At 39.2% G+C, this 18,743-nt stretch overlaps 1 protein-coding gene across 1 annotated transcript in view; it reads right to left on the bottom strand.

Annotated features, from left to right (window-relative positions):
- Window positions 1-1,766: 1,766 nt before the first annotated feature.
- KCNK1 (potassium two pore domain channel subfamily K member 1) overlaps window positions 1,767-18,743 on the bottom strand; it is a 31,256-nt gene continuing 14,279 nt past the window's right edge. Inside the window, exons 2-3 of the mRNA XM_030946257.1 lie at window positions 8,067-8,462; window positions 1,767-5,156 (exon numbers count right to left, since the gene is read on the bottom strand). Of these exons, the coding sequence (XP_030802117.1) occupies window positions 4,897-5,156; window positions 8,067-8,462 (656 nt within the window). The 3' untranslated portion in view covers window positions 1,767-4,896. The remainder of the gene's footprint in view (window positions 5,157-8,066; window positions 8,463-18,743) is intronic.

Raw genomic sequence — 18,743 nt, 5'->3', positions numbered from 1 at the left:
TCTTTCTAGACAGGCTAGGCACTAAAATAAAAGGGAGTACCTTGAGCCACTTTTGCCCTTGAAAAGTTTCAACAGAGACACTGACCTGTGCTCCCGCTCATGGGGCTGAACACCAAGTAAACTTAAGACAGAAAAAGCTTGTTAGGATAACAAGCATAACTTGCCTCAGGGACCTCAGAGCCATCTATACTGGGGCAATGCCAAACCATTATCCTGATTCATAGAATATATGGTGCAACTGAAGTAACAGAGAGCTGCAGATAAATGTAGATAAATGGTGAAAAATGTCCATTAAACTTCATTTCAGATGACTTTTGGCAATGTCCTTGCTCTTCCTTCCTCTAACTCCTAGTGACAGGCAATGAAGCCAGTGAAAACTGTGTGGTCACTTAGCAGTTTGCCAGGATGATTTCTCCCTGACATTGGCTGTCAGCCCGTGCACCTGCTCCCAGGCACACTGTCCCTCCTCATTACCTAAAGCTGTCATTTGGCCCCAAATGATCTCACTGCCACGAGTGAGATCATCTTGTTATCAGCTAAGGCAATGGCCCTGGCAAACCTGCACCATCACCAGCAAAGTAACTGCATCACAGTCCTCACACTCAGTGGTAACATGATGACCTTTGAAGATAATTGTGGTAAGAACTCTGTGATAAAAAGTAAGTGGAATGGTAACTTAAGAAGCAATGAGACTGACAAGGTAGGCATTAAAATTACATACACCAAGGACCTAATCTGCATTAAGCAAGATGTAGCTCTGCAGAAGCAGTCTCCAGAATCTCAAAAATATGGTTTCTGTTTGAAACAAGCAACAAGAAATTTTTTTTTGCTGTCTAGAAGCTTTTTGATATATGCTGCGATACTGATGGTAATGCAGAGAAGAGAAACCCCATTTTCTTGTACTGGTGCACACTTGGAATAACACTGCTTCCCATTGTAGCAATTTTTTTCTTTATTTTGCTTCAGTAGAAAGCAGAATCAAGAAGAATAAATAATGGAATAACATTAGGGCAGTGGTACTTTTAACAACTTATCTCACTACATTTGTGGCAACTGTTTTACAAAGCAAACGTGTAAATTCAATATTTGGCATTAGCAAACAAGTTCTGTGCAAGTTCCTATCTACCGAGAGAACAGCACTGTTCAAGTATTAGCACATAAAAGGCTTTTCCCTTTCCCCTTTTTCCCTTCCTTCCCTTTTTCAAGAGCCCATTCCATGCAAGTTACCTGCTAACTGCAAAGCACCTTACTTGAAACAGCTTTGTAGGAAATCTCCATTTGATCCTGTGCAGGACAATCTCCCACTGACCAAAGCAGAGAGCAGGCACCTCAGTGTACAATCTCTTCCACACACCACACCTACACTGACTTCCCATTCCTCCTAGATACTGTCATGGATCCAGAGCTGTACACTGCTGGGAGCTAGAACATCCTGGGCAATGGTTGATACATACTTGCCCCTTCCTTACACAAGTTCACATCCTGCTCCTGGCCATTGCTGAGACAAATATTTAATGCAATCCAGAACTGCTGGTCTTATGCAAGTCCTCTGACATAAGCACCTAGCTAGGGAGGTTTTGCAGTGCTGACATTAAAGCTGCAAACCACCCCAGTCTCCGGAATTATCTGCTTAGAAAATAACTCATTTCAACCTCCAGCAAGTCTTCAGCACCCACACAAGATGCCATTGGTGGACCGTGGGAAGAAACGTTCATTAAGGGACAACATGGCTGTCACTCAGCTCCAAAATCAAAACTCAAGTGGGTTTTTCCATTTTCTTTCCTCCAACACAGTGAATATCCTGCCAGTCCTTTCCCTTGAAATAACAATAAAACAAGTTTATATTTAATGACTGACAGACAACGAGAAGATGGCAAATGTCAGCTGTAGCACAGGAATAAAGCTATTAATGGGATATATGCCTGGAACAATTGAAGACAGGAGAGTGAGGACAGAACCCAGGCAATTCTTTTATGTGTACAAGTAATTTGCTTGCATTTCTAACTTTCTCTTGTGACTTTTTTTCAGCACCACTGCTTTATGAGCCATGCTCTCCATCTGGGTTTACATGCACCTGCTTCACAGTCTGCCTCTAGGTAAGGGATGCACTTTGTACTGAGGTTCTTGCATGATACTCTTTCTCCTTCTGATCTGGATTCCAGTTTCAACTAATTTTATATGCTGGCTTCATGTGAAGATGTAAAAGCTGTATGAAATGAGGGCCATTATTTTCACCAGTTTTTCAGATTTCTCAAATTGGAGCAGTTGTTTCATAAGGAGAGGATAAATGCTATGTCATGATTTTTTATTTGCTATAATCAGTCAGCATCTGAAACAAAACCAAACATACCTTGGATTTCTCTTTTTTTTTTTTGTTTTTTTTGAAGGATTAACCAGCACAATACTAAGCCACAATCAATATCAAGGTTAGGCACAACACTGGCATTAACAGAGCCTCCTTGAGCTGAAGAAGGCTAACTAAAGGATTCACAAACGCAGACAGGATTTCTTCCAGGCACACATGCCACTAAAGAAAACACTCCCACTTCATAGTGCAGGCAGGCAAAAGCCAGACTTTTTATTTAAGTTTAAAATAACAACTATTGACCTACAATCACAGTATACTGCTTAGTTTATCGCTTCTGCTTTGAATTCTGTGCTTTCATTTCACGTGTCTACATTTTGCATTTGTGTACACGCTGCAAAAGTAACTTTGTATATCATTTAACATCTGTGCATATCCTTTAGAGCTTAATATTACACGGAAATTAAAAGAAATTTTGAATTTTAAGGTATCGAAAACAATCAATAAAGTTTCACAGAAAAAAAATAATATAAATGTTTCTTATAGTACAGTACTCACAATTTTATGTCAATGTCATTTTAATGCCATAGTTTTCAAATATGGACTGTATAAAGAGGAGACAAGGGGAAAAATTATTTAAAATGCTTTTCCTAAGTCTGTTAGACTCTGATGATTTATGATATATGTACAGTATATAAATATATTTATGTATATATGTACATATATATTGGTTAACATTCATTATAAATAGAACTGTGTTAACCTAAGCAGTATAAAAATAGCCACTTTCCTGGGAACATGCAAACACAATATGCTCTCACCTAATCTATAAAACTCAAAACAACCAAAACCTTTAGCTCTGATTTTCTACAAATATAAATTTCAATTGAAGACTTTCAGCTGATTTAACCATAAAGTAAGTTTTTCCAGTAAAGATATAAAAAATTGTTTGATGCTAGCTATAATTAAGCTCAAACACAGTATATTTTGGGTTATTATTTACTTTCAAGTATTTTTCCCACGTGCGCTAAATCTAGACACGCTGCATTTGTTTTCTTTACAGTAAATTATTATTCAGCTCTAAACACTAAAAGCCAAATTACAGGCAATCTGGCATGCTTGCACTGCAGGTAAAAGGCTCTCCTCTACACTGTTCCTATGTGGGAGGCTGTCCTATTATGGCTATTTGTGCTCCAGATCTTTTGTTCATTGCAAAGCATTATCAGGATTCCCCTATCATAAGATTCTTAAGGCCAGAAGAGAAAGTACTACAACCACTTAAATCATGTCTCATGCTCACTGAAATTCACTCTGAGGTCCCTGCATTCAGCACAGTGACTGGTAGCTGGACTAAAACACCTCTGCTGTTACAGTCAAAGAGGTCCCAGCTTCAGAAGTTGAGCAAGATCTTGACTTTTTAGTGACTTTTCCCAAGGGGAAAAAAATTCAGTTCCATCCGAACCAAATGTGACATTTTTCCTTTTTTCTTGCCATATGAAAAACTGAAAAATTGTTTTGCCCTGAAACATTCCCTTCTCCTCCAAAGTGTTCCGAGTACCAGTTAGAAAAGCAAAAGAAGAAACAGGAGCTATGTTCAAGGTGATGCTGTCTCTGTTCCTCTGTGTAACCACCAGCTCAGCAGAGCACACACTGGGCTGGACTGTGGGAGGAACAGCACCAAGTCCTTCTGCTGAGCAGGTTTCAACCATCTAGTAGGAGAATGCCACAAGCACATGACTGTGCCAGTCATGTGTGGCACATGCTGACTCATTTTCATTCCATTCCAGGCAGCTAAATATCCACTCCTGCCCATTTCAGAAGACTGAAATGCATCTGTCTTCCTTCCCTACCATGTCATCTCATCCAGAGCTCTGAATTGCTTTTGTTATCTCTCAGAAAAGTATTTCATACAAAAAACAAACAGCACGGAAGACCCAAGGCACACTCTCTTCAGGACAACATTTTTCTGGTGATTGGAGGCCCTTTTCAGGAAGTAGGAAATTAAGATGTAAATGGCATGGGCAAAGGAGGGATTCCAGTATTATTTTTTCCTTCCTAGAATAATTGTTTACACCTGCAAGTTACTGGGTAATAGAGGGATGACCTAGATATTCCCCCCTCCACCAGATCTAGAGATATTGCTCTGAAAATGTTCTCCAGATTAAGATGCTTATTGGATTAAAACTGTGACTATCATAAGTGCACATCCCAAAATCTGCTGTCAACCAGTTTCAAGATGGGGCATTTAACTCAATGAGCTGGATGTCAGTGAAGGCCTGGTCTCCTAAAGACGTTCAACAAAGTTGCTCATGTATGCCTTTTTTTCTGGCATCTCTGAATGTGGTACACCTAAATCCTTATCCCTCAACCAAAATGGCCTTATGTTCCCAGCCACATCTTACATTTATTCCCTCTTCCCAGGGTGGCTCCCACATTTTTCCCAGAAGTCTTTTCTATGTCAGAAGTGATAAATCCTTGTTAAAGTAGCACAGTCTTCCAGCTTTTATAATTTGAGAAGAAAATATGAGGCTTTCTATTTCTTATGGTAAGTAGCATAAATGCACCAAAACACTGGTATGGATACCCGTGTATTAATTGTTTAGAGAGCTGTCATTGGAAGTTGGGGACTGGGAATTCACAAAAGGCTCGTTTGCCTTCTGATCGTCCTTCATGGAGGCTGCTTGGTCTGAGATGGAAGAGAAGGAGAGCTGGTCATGTTCCATTATATGCACTTGGTCCTCTTCCTTGTCCTTCTTCACATAAAACAACTTCCTAAACTTTTTGAGTTCATGGAGTTCACAGAAAGTCTCAAGAACCACCAACATTGCGATAAGGCCCATCAACAGATAACCTGAGTGCAAAAAAAAAATAATTTAAAAATTCATTATATTAGCAAACCAGGTAGGGCTGGACCAGTTTCGAGCTTGTGACTTTTCTCACCCCTTTCATCTCTGACCATTATGTTAATTTTCTTTATGGCATAATTTCAGAGCTTTGAACTGTGATATCCTTGGTTTTTTTCCCTTACTAATTCTACAACCAGAAGACCCCACCTAAACAGAAAGAGTGACACTAGTGGCTTCAAATCCCTTACAACTGTGTGAGAAAAAAAAACATGTAAAGGTATTAAAAAAACCATAGCAATAAAAATTTACAATATGCACACTCCCCTACTTACTTATGGCTGCCATAATTAAGTGGCCTTCAAAAGATTTTGATCAAAAGATGGAAAATAAACTTTTACCACAGTATTCCTATATATTACAAGCAGAAGTAAAAATATGGGAGCTAATTATGGTCATTGGTTATTTGTATCAGTTTAGCAGCACAAATCACTTACTACTTCATGAAAACTTTGAAATTATTTTCCTCTAAAAGTATTAGACATACAACACCCTGAAATACCCAGAAAAACAAAGCAACTAGGAATGTGTACAAACCAAATAAAACCAAAATGAAAAATTATTGTAAAATTACTGCTGGAATTTGAAAAACCTGACACAGTTACTCCATCTTTTGGGTGCATTTGCAATATTTTACTAAGGTACACAGATTACCCAAAACCTGGAAGTCTTATCTCAAATGTATTACAAGTGACTTTAGCCATGTACTGACTGACTTATTTTTAGAGATAACAGTCAACTCTCATAGACTGAGATTTTTGGAAATGGAGATCTCTATGACCAGCAGTACACTGTGCTCTTTTTTTTTATATTCTCCAAACATAAATGTGTATAGGTTAAAGGAAGGTATTAAAATGAATATTTATTAATCTCAGTGTTTCATTAGATCCCTTCTTCTGTACATTACAATTCAATGAGGAGAATGACTACATATTTATTTTATCATTTAAAGTAAATGAGGCAGAAGCTAAGTGTATAACTATTAGCAGAATGCACTCGTCCAAGGGCTGCACACTGGACATTTTTCAACACAAGTGTGCTGAAAAATCAACACAGATTAATGATTATAATTTCCATATGGTCACTCTTCTGTTACCTAAAGGCATAAATATCTCACCTGTAGTTACAGATTATTCACTGGCAGGAACACTCTCCTTTTTCTTCCAGGAGAACCATTAATCAATTTTTTAATACTGAATACTCATCTAAATCAGCACTACAGCTAAAATTTATTGTTTTTAAACTTTATATCATAACATCAAATGGGAGCTATGCATTACACAAGGAAGAACTGACAAAGCTATATCAATTGAAAAGCATCTATAAATCTGCACTGAGAATTTGTAATTATCTCTGAGACTCAGTCCAGCTGATTGTCACTTGATTTAGAACAGGACTTGTGTTCTTCTAAAAATTCTTGAAAAGCCTCTAGTACTCATTAAGCATTTTCTGATGTAGAAGTCCAAAATATCTTATAGAAAATTTAGGTTCAGGAGAAAACATTTTGTTTGGTTCCTTGAATTGCTCACATGAAATGAAAAAGAATAATTTAAAAGTTATAACCTTAAAATCTATTGAAATTAGATATTCTAAGGTCTCTATAACTTTGTCTAAAAGCTATTTTTTTCTTTTAGTATTTCCTGCAATTTACTTCCTAATTGTTGTACAGCTTGTAAAAGCTATAATCTGAGCCATAATGTTTTCTTCAGAATTTGAGTTTTCAGAACAGCAAGCTTGTAACGAGGCCTTTGCCATGTGGGACTTTACATTCATTTCACCACTTAGCATCCCCAAATCAGCTCTGCAGATCAGCAAGTTAATAATTAAAAGCTACCATTCATAAGATAAACATAACAAGGAGAGGAGGAAATCTGCAACAGCAACAGGCCTGGCAGGATAATAAAACAAAAAAACCCTGTTGGCTAGTTTAAGGCCCTGCTTCAAAGAATGAAACAACCCCTCTTCAGGTAAAACACAAAACCAAGTTAACAGACTCTTTGCCTACATTATGATTGCTGGATCATGCACAGAAGCATAGCTGAATGCGGACCAGCCTAATAAACGAACCTGACAGGAAAGGTTTGCTTTGAGTGTTTAGATCTTTTAACTGATGCCTCTTATGACCCAAAGACTGCTCAGGTTGAAGCTGTACGAGAAACTGCCAGGCTTCGAAACACTGTCTCTGGAAAATATTGCCCTCAGAATACCAAAATAAAGGTAATTTTCTTCCTAAAATCTTCACTTTCTTAAAATCACTGATCACCATGATTTCTTCTGTGTCAATGATGAATATAATGAAACAATTTAAATTTAGCATTCATGATCTTTCTTTTCTACCATCTCAGTCTACTTGTCTGTCTTTGACAGTTGGTATGTACCACTGCCAGCTTCAGCTACCTTCTGTTACAACTGGAGTCAGAAGCTTTGTTATTCCTCCTCGTTTTCCACAGCTTCTTCACTCATTTCTGTCCACCTGTCATTTAACCTTATGGGATGGCCTTAGGTTGCACAGATCGTCTTGGCTCTGCGATGCACTGAAATGTTAGCCCAAGATGCTCTTAGACATTTTCATAAGAGTAACATGAGAGTTTTTTTCTACTATTAATAAGAAAATAAATATCTGTGGTTAGAAAAATGGAATTCTAGTTTTAGCTTTTTCTTCCTTAACTATGAAAACTGACCTTACTTAAGACAGTTTCCTCTTTACAGAGCTACCTAAATTAATGCCCAGTTTGCTAGCTGACAAATTATCATTATTCACAGAATGGAAAGGAGAAGTCTGATTGTCAGTTTGATGTTGATTTTTTTAATTTTTAATATAAAATGCCTTTTACTTAGCTGGTTAGTTTGACACTCACATGTAATTCCAATTTTATACAGCTCTCGGAATTTTTGATTGTAGCCTTCTCCCGGCACATAGTCTCCAAGACCAATGGTGCTCAGGGAAATGAAACAAAAATAAAATGACTCCAAAAAATTCCAGTCATCTTCCAGGACAGAAAATATTGATGCTGGGATTAAGAAGAAGCAGGAGACAGTGATGAAGCCGAGGACCATAGCATGGATGATTGCAACGACCTGCTTGGAGAAGCCCCAGCGGATGTGGAAGTAGAGCACGGGGCGCCTGGTGACGTACACGATGATGCGCTGCACCACGGCCGTCAGGAACAGCAGCGTGAACGGGATCCCGATGACAGAGTAGATGATGCAGAAGGCCTTTCCCCCGTCAGATAAAGGCACTGTGTGTCCATAACCTGCAACAAAGCACAGCAGGCATGGGCTGAGTGAAAGTTAGGAGCTCAGCTGCCAGCTTGATATTGGCTGTATTGAGTGAGAAGAATAAGATGCACTATCAGTAATTCTGAATTCTGCTACTCTTGACAAATGCTGTTCAATGGTCTGTATTAAGCAGGCAAACAAAACTCAGTACTAGCCACAAACAAGTAAACCCAAATATTTTTATATTTCAAAACTGTGATCAGCATTGTATAAATGCTTATCTCAGAGAAGGAAGAAAGGCCTAGTTAGGAGTGGAAGCTTATGCCAGGAAATTTTTATTTGATTCTGGGTTTCCTGCTGAACTTTTAATTTAGTTTTACCAAGGGATGTAACTTTTCTACCTACTTTGTAAACTGGAATAATACATACTTCAGAAAAATGCTCCTACATCTACAGAAGCAACACACTCTAACACCTTTTGTAAAAATCAATTAAATTACAAAGAAGTACTATAATTGACATTCAAAGCTATCTAATTCCATGTCTCCACAGATTATAATCCATCAAAAGGTATCTAAAAGCAGAACAAACATTTTTCACACCAAAACTCCAAGAATTTAGCCCCTGTGGCTAGATTTTTCCCTCACCATTTACACACCAGGAGGATGAATAGTGCTGCATTCAGAGTACAGGAATGGATCCTCTGGTGTAGGGGCCGATGACAGCCAGCAATCCCAATGTCACAAACCTGTGCAATGGTACCCAGTGCAAGTGGCCATGCTGCCAAAGTACACTCTGACAGACAGCATTTGGTTCTAAATCTAAGTCATCATCACAGAAAGGAACAGTAAATCCAACATAAACCAGGAATGCTTCCTTCTGTTTGCCAATCAAGAAAAGAAAAAAAAAAAGTATTTTGTTTTCATTGCAGCTAGGAAAAGGAAATCCATTGAAATCTAGTCTGGGCAGCCTTTACACTGATATCAAACCAAGCAAATGCAGACAGGCCCTACCAATTCTGCAGCCCCAGATCAGCCAGCTCATTTGGGTTATATTACTGCTGTACAATAAGGCATTTTCCAGAGGAGAGCTACTGCAACTAGCTATCTTGAGCAGCCCAGGCAGAACACACAGGTGTTCAGGTTACAGAACACACAGAATTCAGGGTTATGCTGCTTCTGATTTCTGAAGTGCACTCTGCACCACCCCAGTCTCCCCAGGGCAGCACTAGACCGGGCAGACATTCCATGAGGCCTCCTGGGAACTCTCTGCCTGCTCTCCTGTGAAACTGGCTGTTACACAAGTCCCTTCAAGTTTTATATGAACAAAAGAGACTTCTTCTCTACTTTGATGGATTTAATAATAGAATCATTGCTTTTTAAGTTTTCCAGAGGAGTAAATAAAAAATAACTTTTCCTTTTCTTAAGATGTATAAAGACACTTCCAGACAATGAGAGACAGGCAAAACATCTTATCACTACAAAGTCTTGTAAAAGAAACACATGAGGTGTAATTTCTCTGTGTTAGCTAACCCAACAGGAAATTTCAGTTGTACTTGAATTTTAATGGTATTATGAATAATTTACCCAAGCTCAGTCTTTTGAGCCCTGGTAAATTGTATTAATTAATGGCTTTTTCCCTGCTCGCCTTCTGTTTGCTTTATCTGCTTTGAGATAAGAGGATCAGAACTGCACAGAATAGTTCAATCAGATTTGTGAAATTGTAGACAAGTATTCTACTCTATGCCTAATAATGCAGGAGGTTTGACTGGCATTTCTGACAACTGCCAAGCTGAGGCTTTCTTGGCCCTGTCTACCAGAAGTCTTGGATCTTACAGCCACCAGGGCATATCCCATCACTTAATGTTTGAAACTATGACTGAGCATGATTTTATCCACACTCATTTTCATGTGACACTTTAATGCCCAGTTGCCATGGGATTCTTCCATCATCCTTACTGCCTTAATTAATCTTGTGTATTTAGTAAACTTAGTTGCTTCCCTCTTCCAGGTCATTTAGGAATAAGTCAAACAGCACAATCCCAACACAATTCTACAAGGAACACCACCTGTGACAATTGCTAGGGGAATGAACAAACCAGTCCTTCAAGAACTAACCACTTCTCCTACTCTGTCTGCTACCTTTACATATCTCAGACTATGGCAAGTGGGGAAGAAAAGGATTTCTATTTTTTCCCAGTCTGCAACTGCTTTTATGTAACTTTTCTTGACAACCTTGTGTCAAGAAAGTTGCCTATAATCTTAGTTATCACTGTACAGAAGTCATAAAAACATCCCAAAACAACACAGCTACACTTTAAAGAGCAGAAATTACAGATCCAAGGCCCAAGATACTCCATTGTCTGCTTTCAGACACTTGTGTTCTATTGCCTCCCATCTCTGCTCCTGCACCTGTCTGTATTTCGTACTGTGTCCTCTTCAGGGAGGTGTGTGTGCCCATTCGCCTTTTTCAGTGGAAGCCACCATGATCAGAAGCATTACAGTTGCAATCCTAAGGTATTATTTTTGCTATGAGAAAAGGGCACTACTTACAAAGGTATTTTTTAATTCTATCCGGGGCACTTGCTATGGTTGACCAGAATTAATGCATCAATGCAGCCTGTCTGATAACTGTATTACCAGTTATGAAGAAAACTTATTGAAAGAAAATTTATTGAATGCTATATTTTCATACTGTATAATGAAAATATCAGATAACAATCACCCATTTAAAAGCATTGACCATTGAAAAATCAAACCCTCAGAAATCCTGGCCAAGCACTGCTACTCACAGTGACACTAGAGATAAAGGATATCACTCAAAAAAAAAAAAAAAAAAAAGGAAAAAACCAAGGAAAAGAATGCATCCAAGACCAGTAGAATTTGCCAAATAAGTAAGACCAATGATCTATCTCGCCCAATGTGTTGAGATGGACCATACTGGATTGATCACACAAAGAGTAAAACTCCACAAGATGTTGACAGTTGAGTTTCAGTTCTGTTCACATGTGGGGATTTTTTTCTTAAAAATCTCATATGGCTTGGAGGATTTCTACTATTATACGCTTATATGAATACAGAAAATGTCTTTATCAGTTTTGATGTAATTCTGAAGGTTGTCACAAAAGTGAAAACATATATACAAAAGTGTTTCTTTTTAGAAATAATTTAAAATATTTATATCTTTTTACATTTACTTTGGTGCTGTGTTATACACATCAATGAGGTATTCAATAAAAAATTTTCCTCTTGCTGTACTTCAAGTTAGTCTTCTGCTCTTATATCTTTCTAAAAAGGCTCAGTCATGACTTTTCTACACTTCTCAGTATGTTGCATCCCTCTTGTGCAAGTTTCTCTTTCAGTTATTTTGTCTTCTGTCTTAGCTGTGACTAATTGCTCCTGTTAGATCACTCTGTAGGTAAATACATAGAATTGGCCATTATATTCCATGTAAGATATATTTTCTCCCTCCATTTTTATATGCACCATCAGACTTTGTTCTGCAAAGTCTCCAGGTAGCTTCCAACAATGTCCGATTCATAACAGCCTATGTCAAACCCAGCACTGCCTTTGAGCATTTCATACTCTTCTGTTCTCTGTTAGCTTGGCACTTGCTGGCAGTGGGTGTTTTTCCCCTTCCGTCCTTCTCAGACACTGCTTTGACCAGTCTAAGCAGTTGTGTATCATTGCTGCTTTGTCTCTTTATAGTTCAGTCTCTCCTGTAGCTCATTCATGAGCTCTTCTCTGTGTTAAGAGCCAGTGGCTGCCTTACAGGTCTTTCAGGATCCCAAATTGAGCATTTAGTGCCAGAGTGCAGAGGTGCCATGGTTCTGTGTTAATAACCCAGCCTAGACTTCCACACAAATCCTCAGATGATGCCCCAAAGGGTGGATGTTTGAATGGTGGAGATGGATCTTACATCAAGTGAGGCAAGTAACAAACAGAACTGCTACTGGCCACAGAAAGCTTCCCCCAGCCAGCCTCTCCCAGCCTGTGGGGATGAAGCCTGGCAGGTATGTACCAGGCTGCAGCACTGCCTCTCTCTTCCACTGGCTAGTCATAGTTTAGAGGTACTATTCCTTCTACAATAGGTTCTGTCAAGCCACAGCTCCCTCTGGCCCCAGGTGACCTGCTGCAACACCACCAGCCCTGTGCAGCAGCCTGAGATTGTCAGGGCATGGAGAGGGTTATGTTCAGCACACCCAGTGTCCTCCCCAACACACCCATTCAGATGGCAGAATCACACCATGCAGCATAACACAGCAAGTGTGCTCATTCCTTTGCTGGTCTGAGTCAGTGTCCTTGAAGAGAAGTCACACTTTAAATCAGCTCATAATCTCAAAATGCCCCAATAAATTAAGTGCATCATGTACTATGTATTTTTAAGTTATGCAAAAACCTTTAATTCATCCCAAGCATAACATGACTCACTGGAATATGATGAAGATGGTCATTGATAATATTTACATAATTTCTAGACTTTCATTTTATAAGCCTTTGACATTTTCCACCGTGTTTAACAGTGAAATACATCCTTCTTTATAACTGGTCAATTATCTTCCAAGATGAAAAGGAAATGTCAGGTGATGGTAGATCCGTGCGGTAAGAGAGATCACGTCGGTTGCTGCTATGCTCTTCCTTGCAATAGAAAAGAAGAGTTTGAGACCTAGTTTCATGAAGAAAGATGTATTTAATTGTTAAACTTATTGGGCTATCAAACCAGAAACACTTTGGAGAAGTTCTCTAACACCGTTTTACTAAACAAATCAGGAACTTGGATTTCTAGCCAGGCTGAAATATGCCACCCTGCATTGCAGAAATGAGGAAGAAAAATTCCACTGTGACAGGCATTTCTAAGCAGAGGAAATCCATTTGGAAATTACATTTTGCTATCTCCTCAGCTGAGTTAATGAAACTGATTTTGTGTGCATTAGAAGAAGGAAGAAGAAGAAGTGCTGTAAACCAAAATTGATGAAATAATCAGGGAGGGGAGGGGCAGGATAGGACAGGATGGAGAAGAAGGAGAAGAGAAGGAGAAGGAGAAGGAGAAGGAGAAGGAGAAGGAGAAGGAGATTTTGAAACCTAGTCCATTTCTCTAATAAAAACTTACTATGCAGCTCTCAAAGACTTGCACTGGCACACTTAGAGACGTGATGAAGGGTGTGGCACAAACCTCTCAAACCAGTTTTGCCACTAAAGAAAACAGTCATTAGTTTCATTCTCACACCACACCAGTAAGCGTGATTTAAAACTTCAAGCTGAGGTGATTTACTATGGTGCTGATCCAGTTCTCTTCAATAATAGTATACCCCTCAAACCTCACTAGAATAAAAGTAGTAAAACAATATTTAAATTAATGTAACCATTACATTAATTTACATCTTCCACACAGCAATATCTCACCTACCACTTGTAAGAATAGAATTGTTTTGTTTTGCCAATTTCTAGAATGAAGGGGCTTCTTCCAAAAGTACCCACCAAGTAACCAAAACTCCAAAGACATTCCAACACACTAATTTACATGCATCTAGTATGTGGTTTTGATTCCTTCTGGGGCTGTTCTCTGCTGCCATTAGTTATCAAAGCCAAAGACTGCTAATTCTTCAGAATCAATGTCCTGCAGCTAGGTTTGGACTGTGGAAAGGACTGTGTTCATATAATCAACTCACAAATGTCACCTCCTGCACCAAGAAAAGCCGAAATGGCTTTTAACACAGTCAGTTTAGTAATAAATACTAAATACTAAATAAATACTTGTATGAGCAATTTGGCTGACTGTCAGAAATATCTGGACCAAAGAAACAAGGCATGGATATATTTGCTTCTGTGGTCAAAGCCAGCTTCAAAATCAATGTCTACCAGAACAGCTGTATGTCAGAACATTTTTATCTTGCAAAGCATGCAAAATCTGCCTTGTCTGTTCCTGCACAAGAAGCAATAATTCACCTGCCCAAAGAAACTGCATCCACAGATGCTGGGAAAGGGGGATGCTAATGAATCAAACTGGGGAGAATGTTTGTATGAGGACAAGGGATACATTTGCACTTTATTCATATTACTATGAAGAAGAACAGGTTGCTCTACAGTCTTATGTTTGGTATTGTTTAAACTGCCTGTGGATCTGTACCAGTGCTAGCAAACCACTGATGTTCACTTCCTGTTCTTATACATTCTGTGTTGGCTTAAATAACTGGTGTGAAAATGGGTTTACTGTGTATGGACGTGCAACATATCCTCATTCAGAAATCATGGTGATCAGTAATAATAATAAAAAAATCCAACATATTATGCTGGAAGCAAGAATAGTAATACTTCCAATTTCCTACTGAGTATGTCCTTAGTTGCCTGAAAAGCCTTCCTGCAACAAGCCCATCCCACCTCTTGACTTCCTAGGGAGTCCTACATGAAAGGACTCAAAGGACAACAAAGGCTCTCATTGACTTGGACCTTCGAACAGAGTGGCACTTCTGGTGGAAAACAATTACCCATATAAAAATACATTAAAAATTTAGCAAATTATTTGTGTATCTATGATTTTTAGATAAATGTAGTAAGCCCATAGAATTTAACATGTAAGTATTTAAAACTAAACTAAAACAAATGTGAAAGTATTTTTGTATCCTGTAATAATTCAGTTATTTAATACTTATTGTGCTACCAAAGCAGAATGAAAATATTTCCTTGTCCTCAAAATGTTCAGCTTAAGTAAACAAATACTAGCCAGCCAGTGAACATGAATGGAAAGGTGGAAAAGAATGATCTGACAGGGGCAATGTGCAACACAGCAGCATCCATACGCCACTTCAATATCAGTCCCTAACCTACCCTTTCAGGTATTCATATACACTGCTGAGTTCCCCACAAAACCTTTCTTCTCCAGGTTCAGCAGTCCCAGTCTCTCCCAACCCTCACAGGAGAGATGCTCCAGTCCCTTCATCCCTTAGTAGCTCTTGGATGGACTCCTCAGTAGCTCTCTGGGTTTTTTTGCACTGGGGGGTACAGAACAGCAGCCAGCACTTCAGGAGTGGCCTCATGAGTGCTGAGCAGAGGGGAAGGATCAGCTCCCTCCTTGCTGGCAGCACTCCTGGTGCAGCCCAGGATAACATCAGCCCTCTCTGCCATGTGGGCATGCTGCTGGCTCACCTGCCCCCCTTAATTGTGCAATGAAAACTGAAAGTGCTTTAAGTCTTTTCAAATGAGTCAAACAACTCGGATCAGAATAAGGCCATACATTATGTATCTACTAAATTTCTTAACTAGAGAAAAATTACTGAACCATTTATTTACAACAAGAAGTCCTGTATCTTTTTTGCTACTGTAAGATCATTTACATTTTTCTGTACAGAGAGATACATGCTGTCATTTCAATCAGCAAGAGAAAATCTGCAGTCAGTGCAGGAGGATTCCTGGACACTACATATTTATAGATGGTGATTTACTATTCAAAACATGATCATCTTGATACTCTTCACATACCAGCAAGGCAGCAGGAGAAACTGTAAGATGCCATGATAAAGAAAATGTTTTTGTGTTTGGCTTGTGAGCAAAACTTTAAAACATGAAAATAGTTTGGTTGCAAACAGGAGCTTAGATCTTCTATCTGATTGTCATGAAAAAAGGAGTATTTGACCATATTACTTAAGAGATCAGATATCTGCCAATTCCTGCCCAAAATCAATTATTTTGACCACTGGAATGCAAAGTATAGGCACAGGGAAAAAAAAAAAGGAACAAAAAAAATTTGCATGGTCACCTTGTTAACATTAGTGTCACAGACATTTCTTTTATGAAAAATCCTCTCTTAGGATTTTCCTGCTGAAGCTGAGAAGTTCAGCAACCAGACATAAACAATAGGTTATCTGCTTCTGTGGAATGCAACAGGTCAGTTCTGGATTGGCCCAGATTGAGTGTTTGGAAATAATGGCCAATCCACAACTGAGCTCTCTCGGACACAGTCCGAGAGAGCAAGGTTTGTTGATCATTCTTTACTTTCTATTCTTAGGTAGTTAGCAGCTTCTGAAAACTCTCCTTTTCTTTTTCTTTTTAGTATAGTTATAATGTAGTATATATATATATCATAACATAATAAATCAAGCCTTCTGATCATGGAGCCCATCTCGTCTCTTCCTTCACCCCGAAAACCTTGTGTCCAACCGACGACACATTAGTATTGTAGCTAATAGCTGAGGTACTCTTTACTGCTTCATGTTGTTTAATTAGAAAGAAGTCCAGTCTCCATGCTCCAAAACTGTTCCACAAGTGTGAACCAAAGTAGGAAGTCGAAATGATCTGTAGCGCACTCTTTATCGGAACCCAAGCACAGGGCCAAGAAATAGGCAGACTTCAGCTGCCTTCTGAATTTGAAGTTGAATTCAGTGCTTCCCTAGCATCAGCTCCTCCAGTGGTATTCCACAGCAGAGCTATGCCAGACTGGATTAATTTCACAGCTCCCCATACTTCCCTGATGGGCTCCAGGAAAGACTTTCAGTTATTGTTTCTGAATTTCCATCAAACCTCAGTAAGATGAACAACAGTACTAAAGGTCTGTGAGGCTACCTGAACCCCAGGTCACTTGATAACACATAAGGACACTGTTAATTAAAGGGAAACTAAATACAACTCTGAGCCAAACCAAATGAATGCTAGTATTTCCTAACTCTAATTTTCTGTCATCAGAAAGACCATCCTTGTCTCTCTCACACCACCACGCAAGGAAAGGCACACCTACAGTCTGATGGGAATTGCAAATGGCAGCAAGCTGTACCATTTTGTCCATTTACACTCACTGCTGTTTTAGACAGTATTTGCCCACAGCAAGTAAGTGAAAAACATCACAACCCTCTAGCAGTTATGCTAATAATTAAGTGATTCCCATATCATTAGTTAAGATGTGGGGGGTGTGTACAAGGAAGGACTTGTTACTAGAGCAACACAACAGCAGATGGAATCCACTGCACAGGAACCAAATGCAGACATAAGATTAAGGAAAGAAATCAGTATCTCCCCCCCACACCTGAGATGATTATTATGAGCGTTTGGTGCAGTATTATCTCTTCTCAACAAAAGTATCAGAGGGAAACACAGCTCAACAGACAGTAACTTTAACTGGAAAATGATAGCACTCTTTCCTGCCACCATCCAACACTGGGTTTTGCTCATCCTGCCTGGATAGATTATGTATAACCAAAACAGGTATTATCAACCCAAGGGAACTGTTACACCCTTCCAGCAGAGCCTACATGAAAACACACATTCCTTGCCACCAAAAGGATGCCTACCATGTGTGAGACACGGCTCCAGGTGAGGCACATTTACCATTCCAGGGCTAGTAAATATGCCTGTATAAAAAACACGTTCCCTGCAGGAAGAGCTTGTGCTCTCCAGGCACTCAGACAGCAGCAAAGCTTTCCCACTTTCCCTGCAAGAGAAGACTTTTTCAAACCCTGCCTGTCAGCTACATGGCTCCCTTCAGACTGCCTGTTGAGAAACTCCTTTTTCTTGGGATATGCTAAACCTCCAGCCTGTCATGCAGTCTGTGTGGGCTGGACCTATGCTCCCACAGAGCCCTGACAACTTCAGTCATGTTTTTTGGATGTGTCATTAAAGATTTCCTGTCCTCTGTGTGCTTCACAGTGCTCCAGGGCAGAAGCAAAGACTAAATGTGAGTGGCTTCAGCAGGCAGAGGTCTGCTAAACCTCTGTGCCAAAGCATTCAGGCCTTACTTCTATCACAGATGATGGTCAAGAGGTCTTCATGAATTTCCGGGTTTGCCATTTGGGTTTGTGTTTCTTATTTTGTTTTTTTTTTTTTTTAAGCTAACAGCATATTTCCTTTTTTTTTAAAGCTCAAAGTCTTTATGCTGGAAATTGGTTCCTCTTAGTGTCATCCTGGATTTAAGATCCTGTAAGGGTTTAGTTGCAATCCAACCAGGATCCATCTGGTGTTGGGATATTTTTTCCCCACAGAACACTTAATAATGGCACATTTCTAGGAATACCTATCCAAAACACAAACATTATGATGTTTAGATCTGCCTCTAGCAAAGACTTAGCATAAATAAACAAACTCTTATCTTGCTTCAACAATTCTTTTCTGTTATCTCAGATTCATTTTCCAATGGAGAAAAGAAGTAAAAATTCCAAAAGTCTTTTGAATAAAACTCAACCAACAGGTCAAAAGCAAGGTGAGACTTCCTGAGGGCTCCTCTGAGAATGCAGCCAGGAAAATTCCAATTATTCTTTTATTGGTTTTACTTGCCCGCTAGGCAACAGATGGTCAAAAATCTGTACCAAAGTAGGGGCTCCAACAGACTACTTT

This window comes from Camarhynchus parvulus, chromosome 3 (genome assembly GCF_901933205.1).
Source record: "Camarhynchus parvulus chromosome 3, STF_HiC, whole genome shotgun sequence".
Lineage (NCBI taxonomy): Eukaryota > Metazoa > Chordata > Aves > Passeriformes > Thraupidae > Camarhynchus > Camarhynchus parvulus.
Note: the sequence above shows the minus strand (reverse complement) of the source record. Positions and strands in the feature narration are given on the sequence as shown.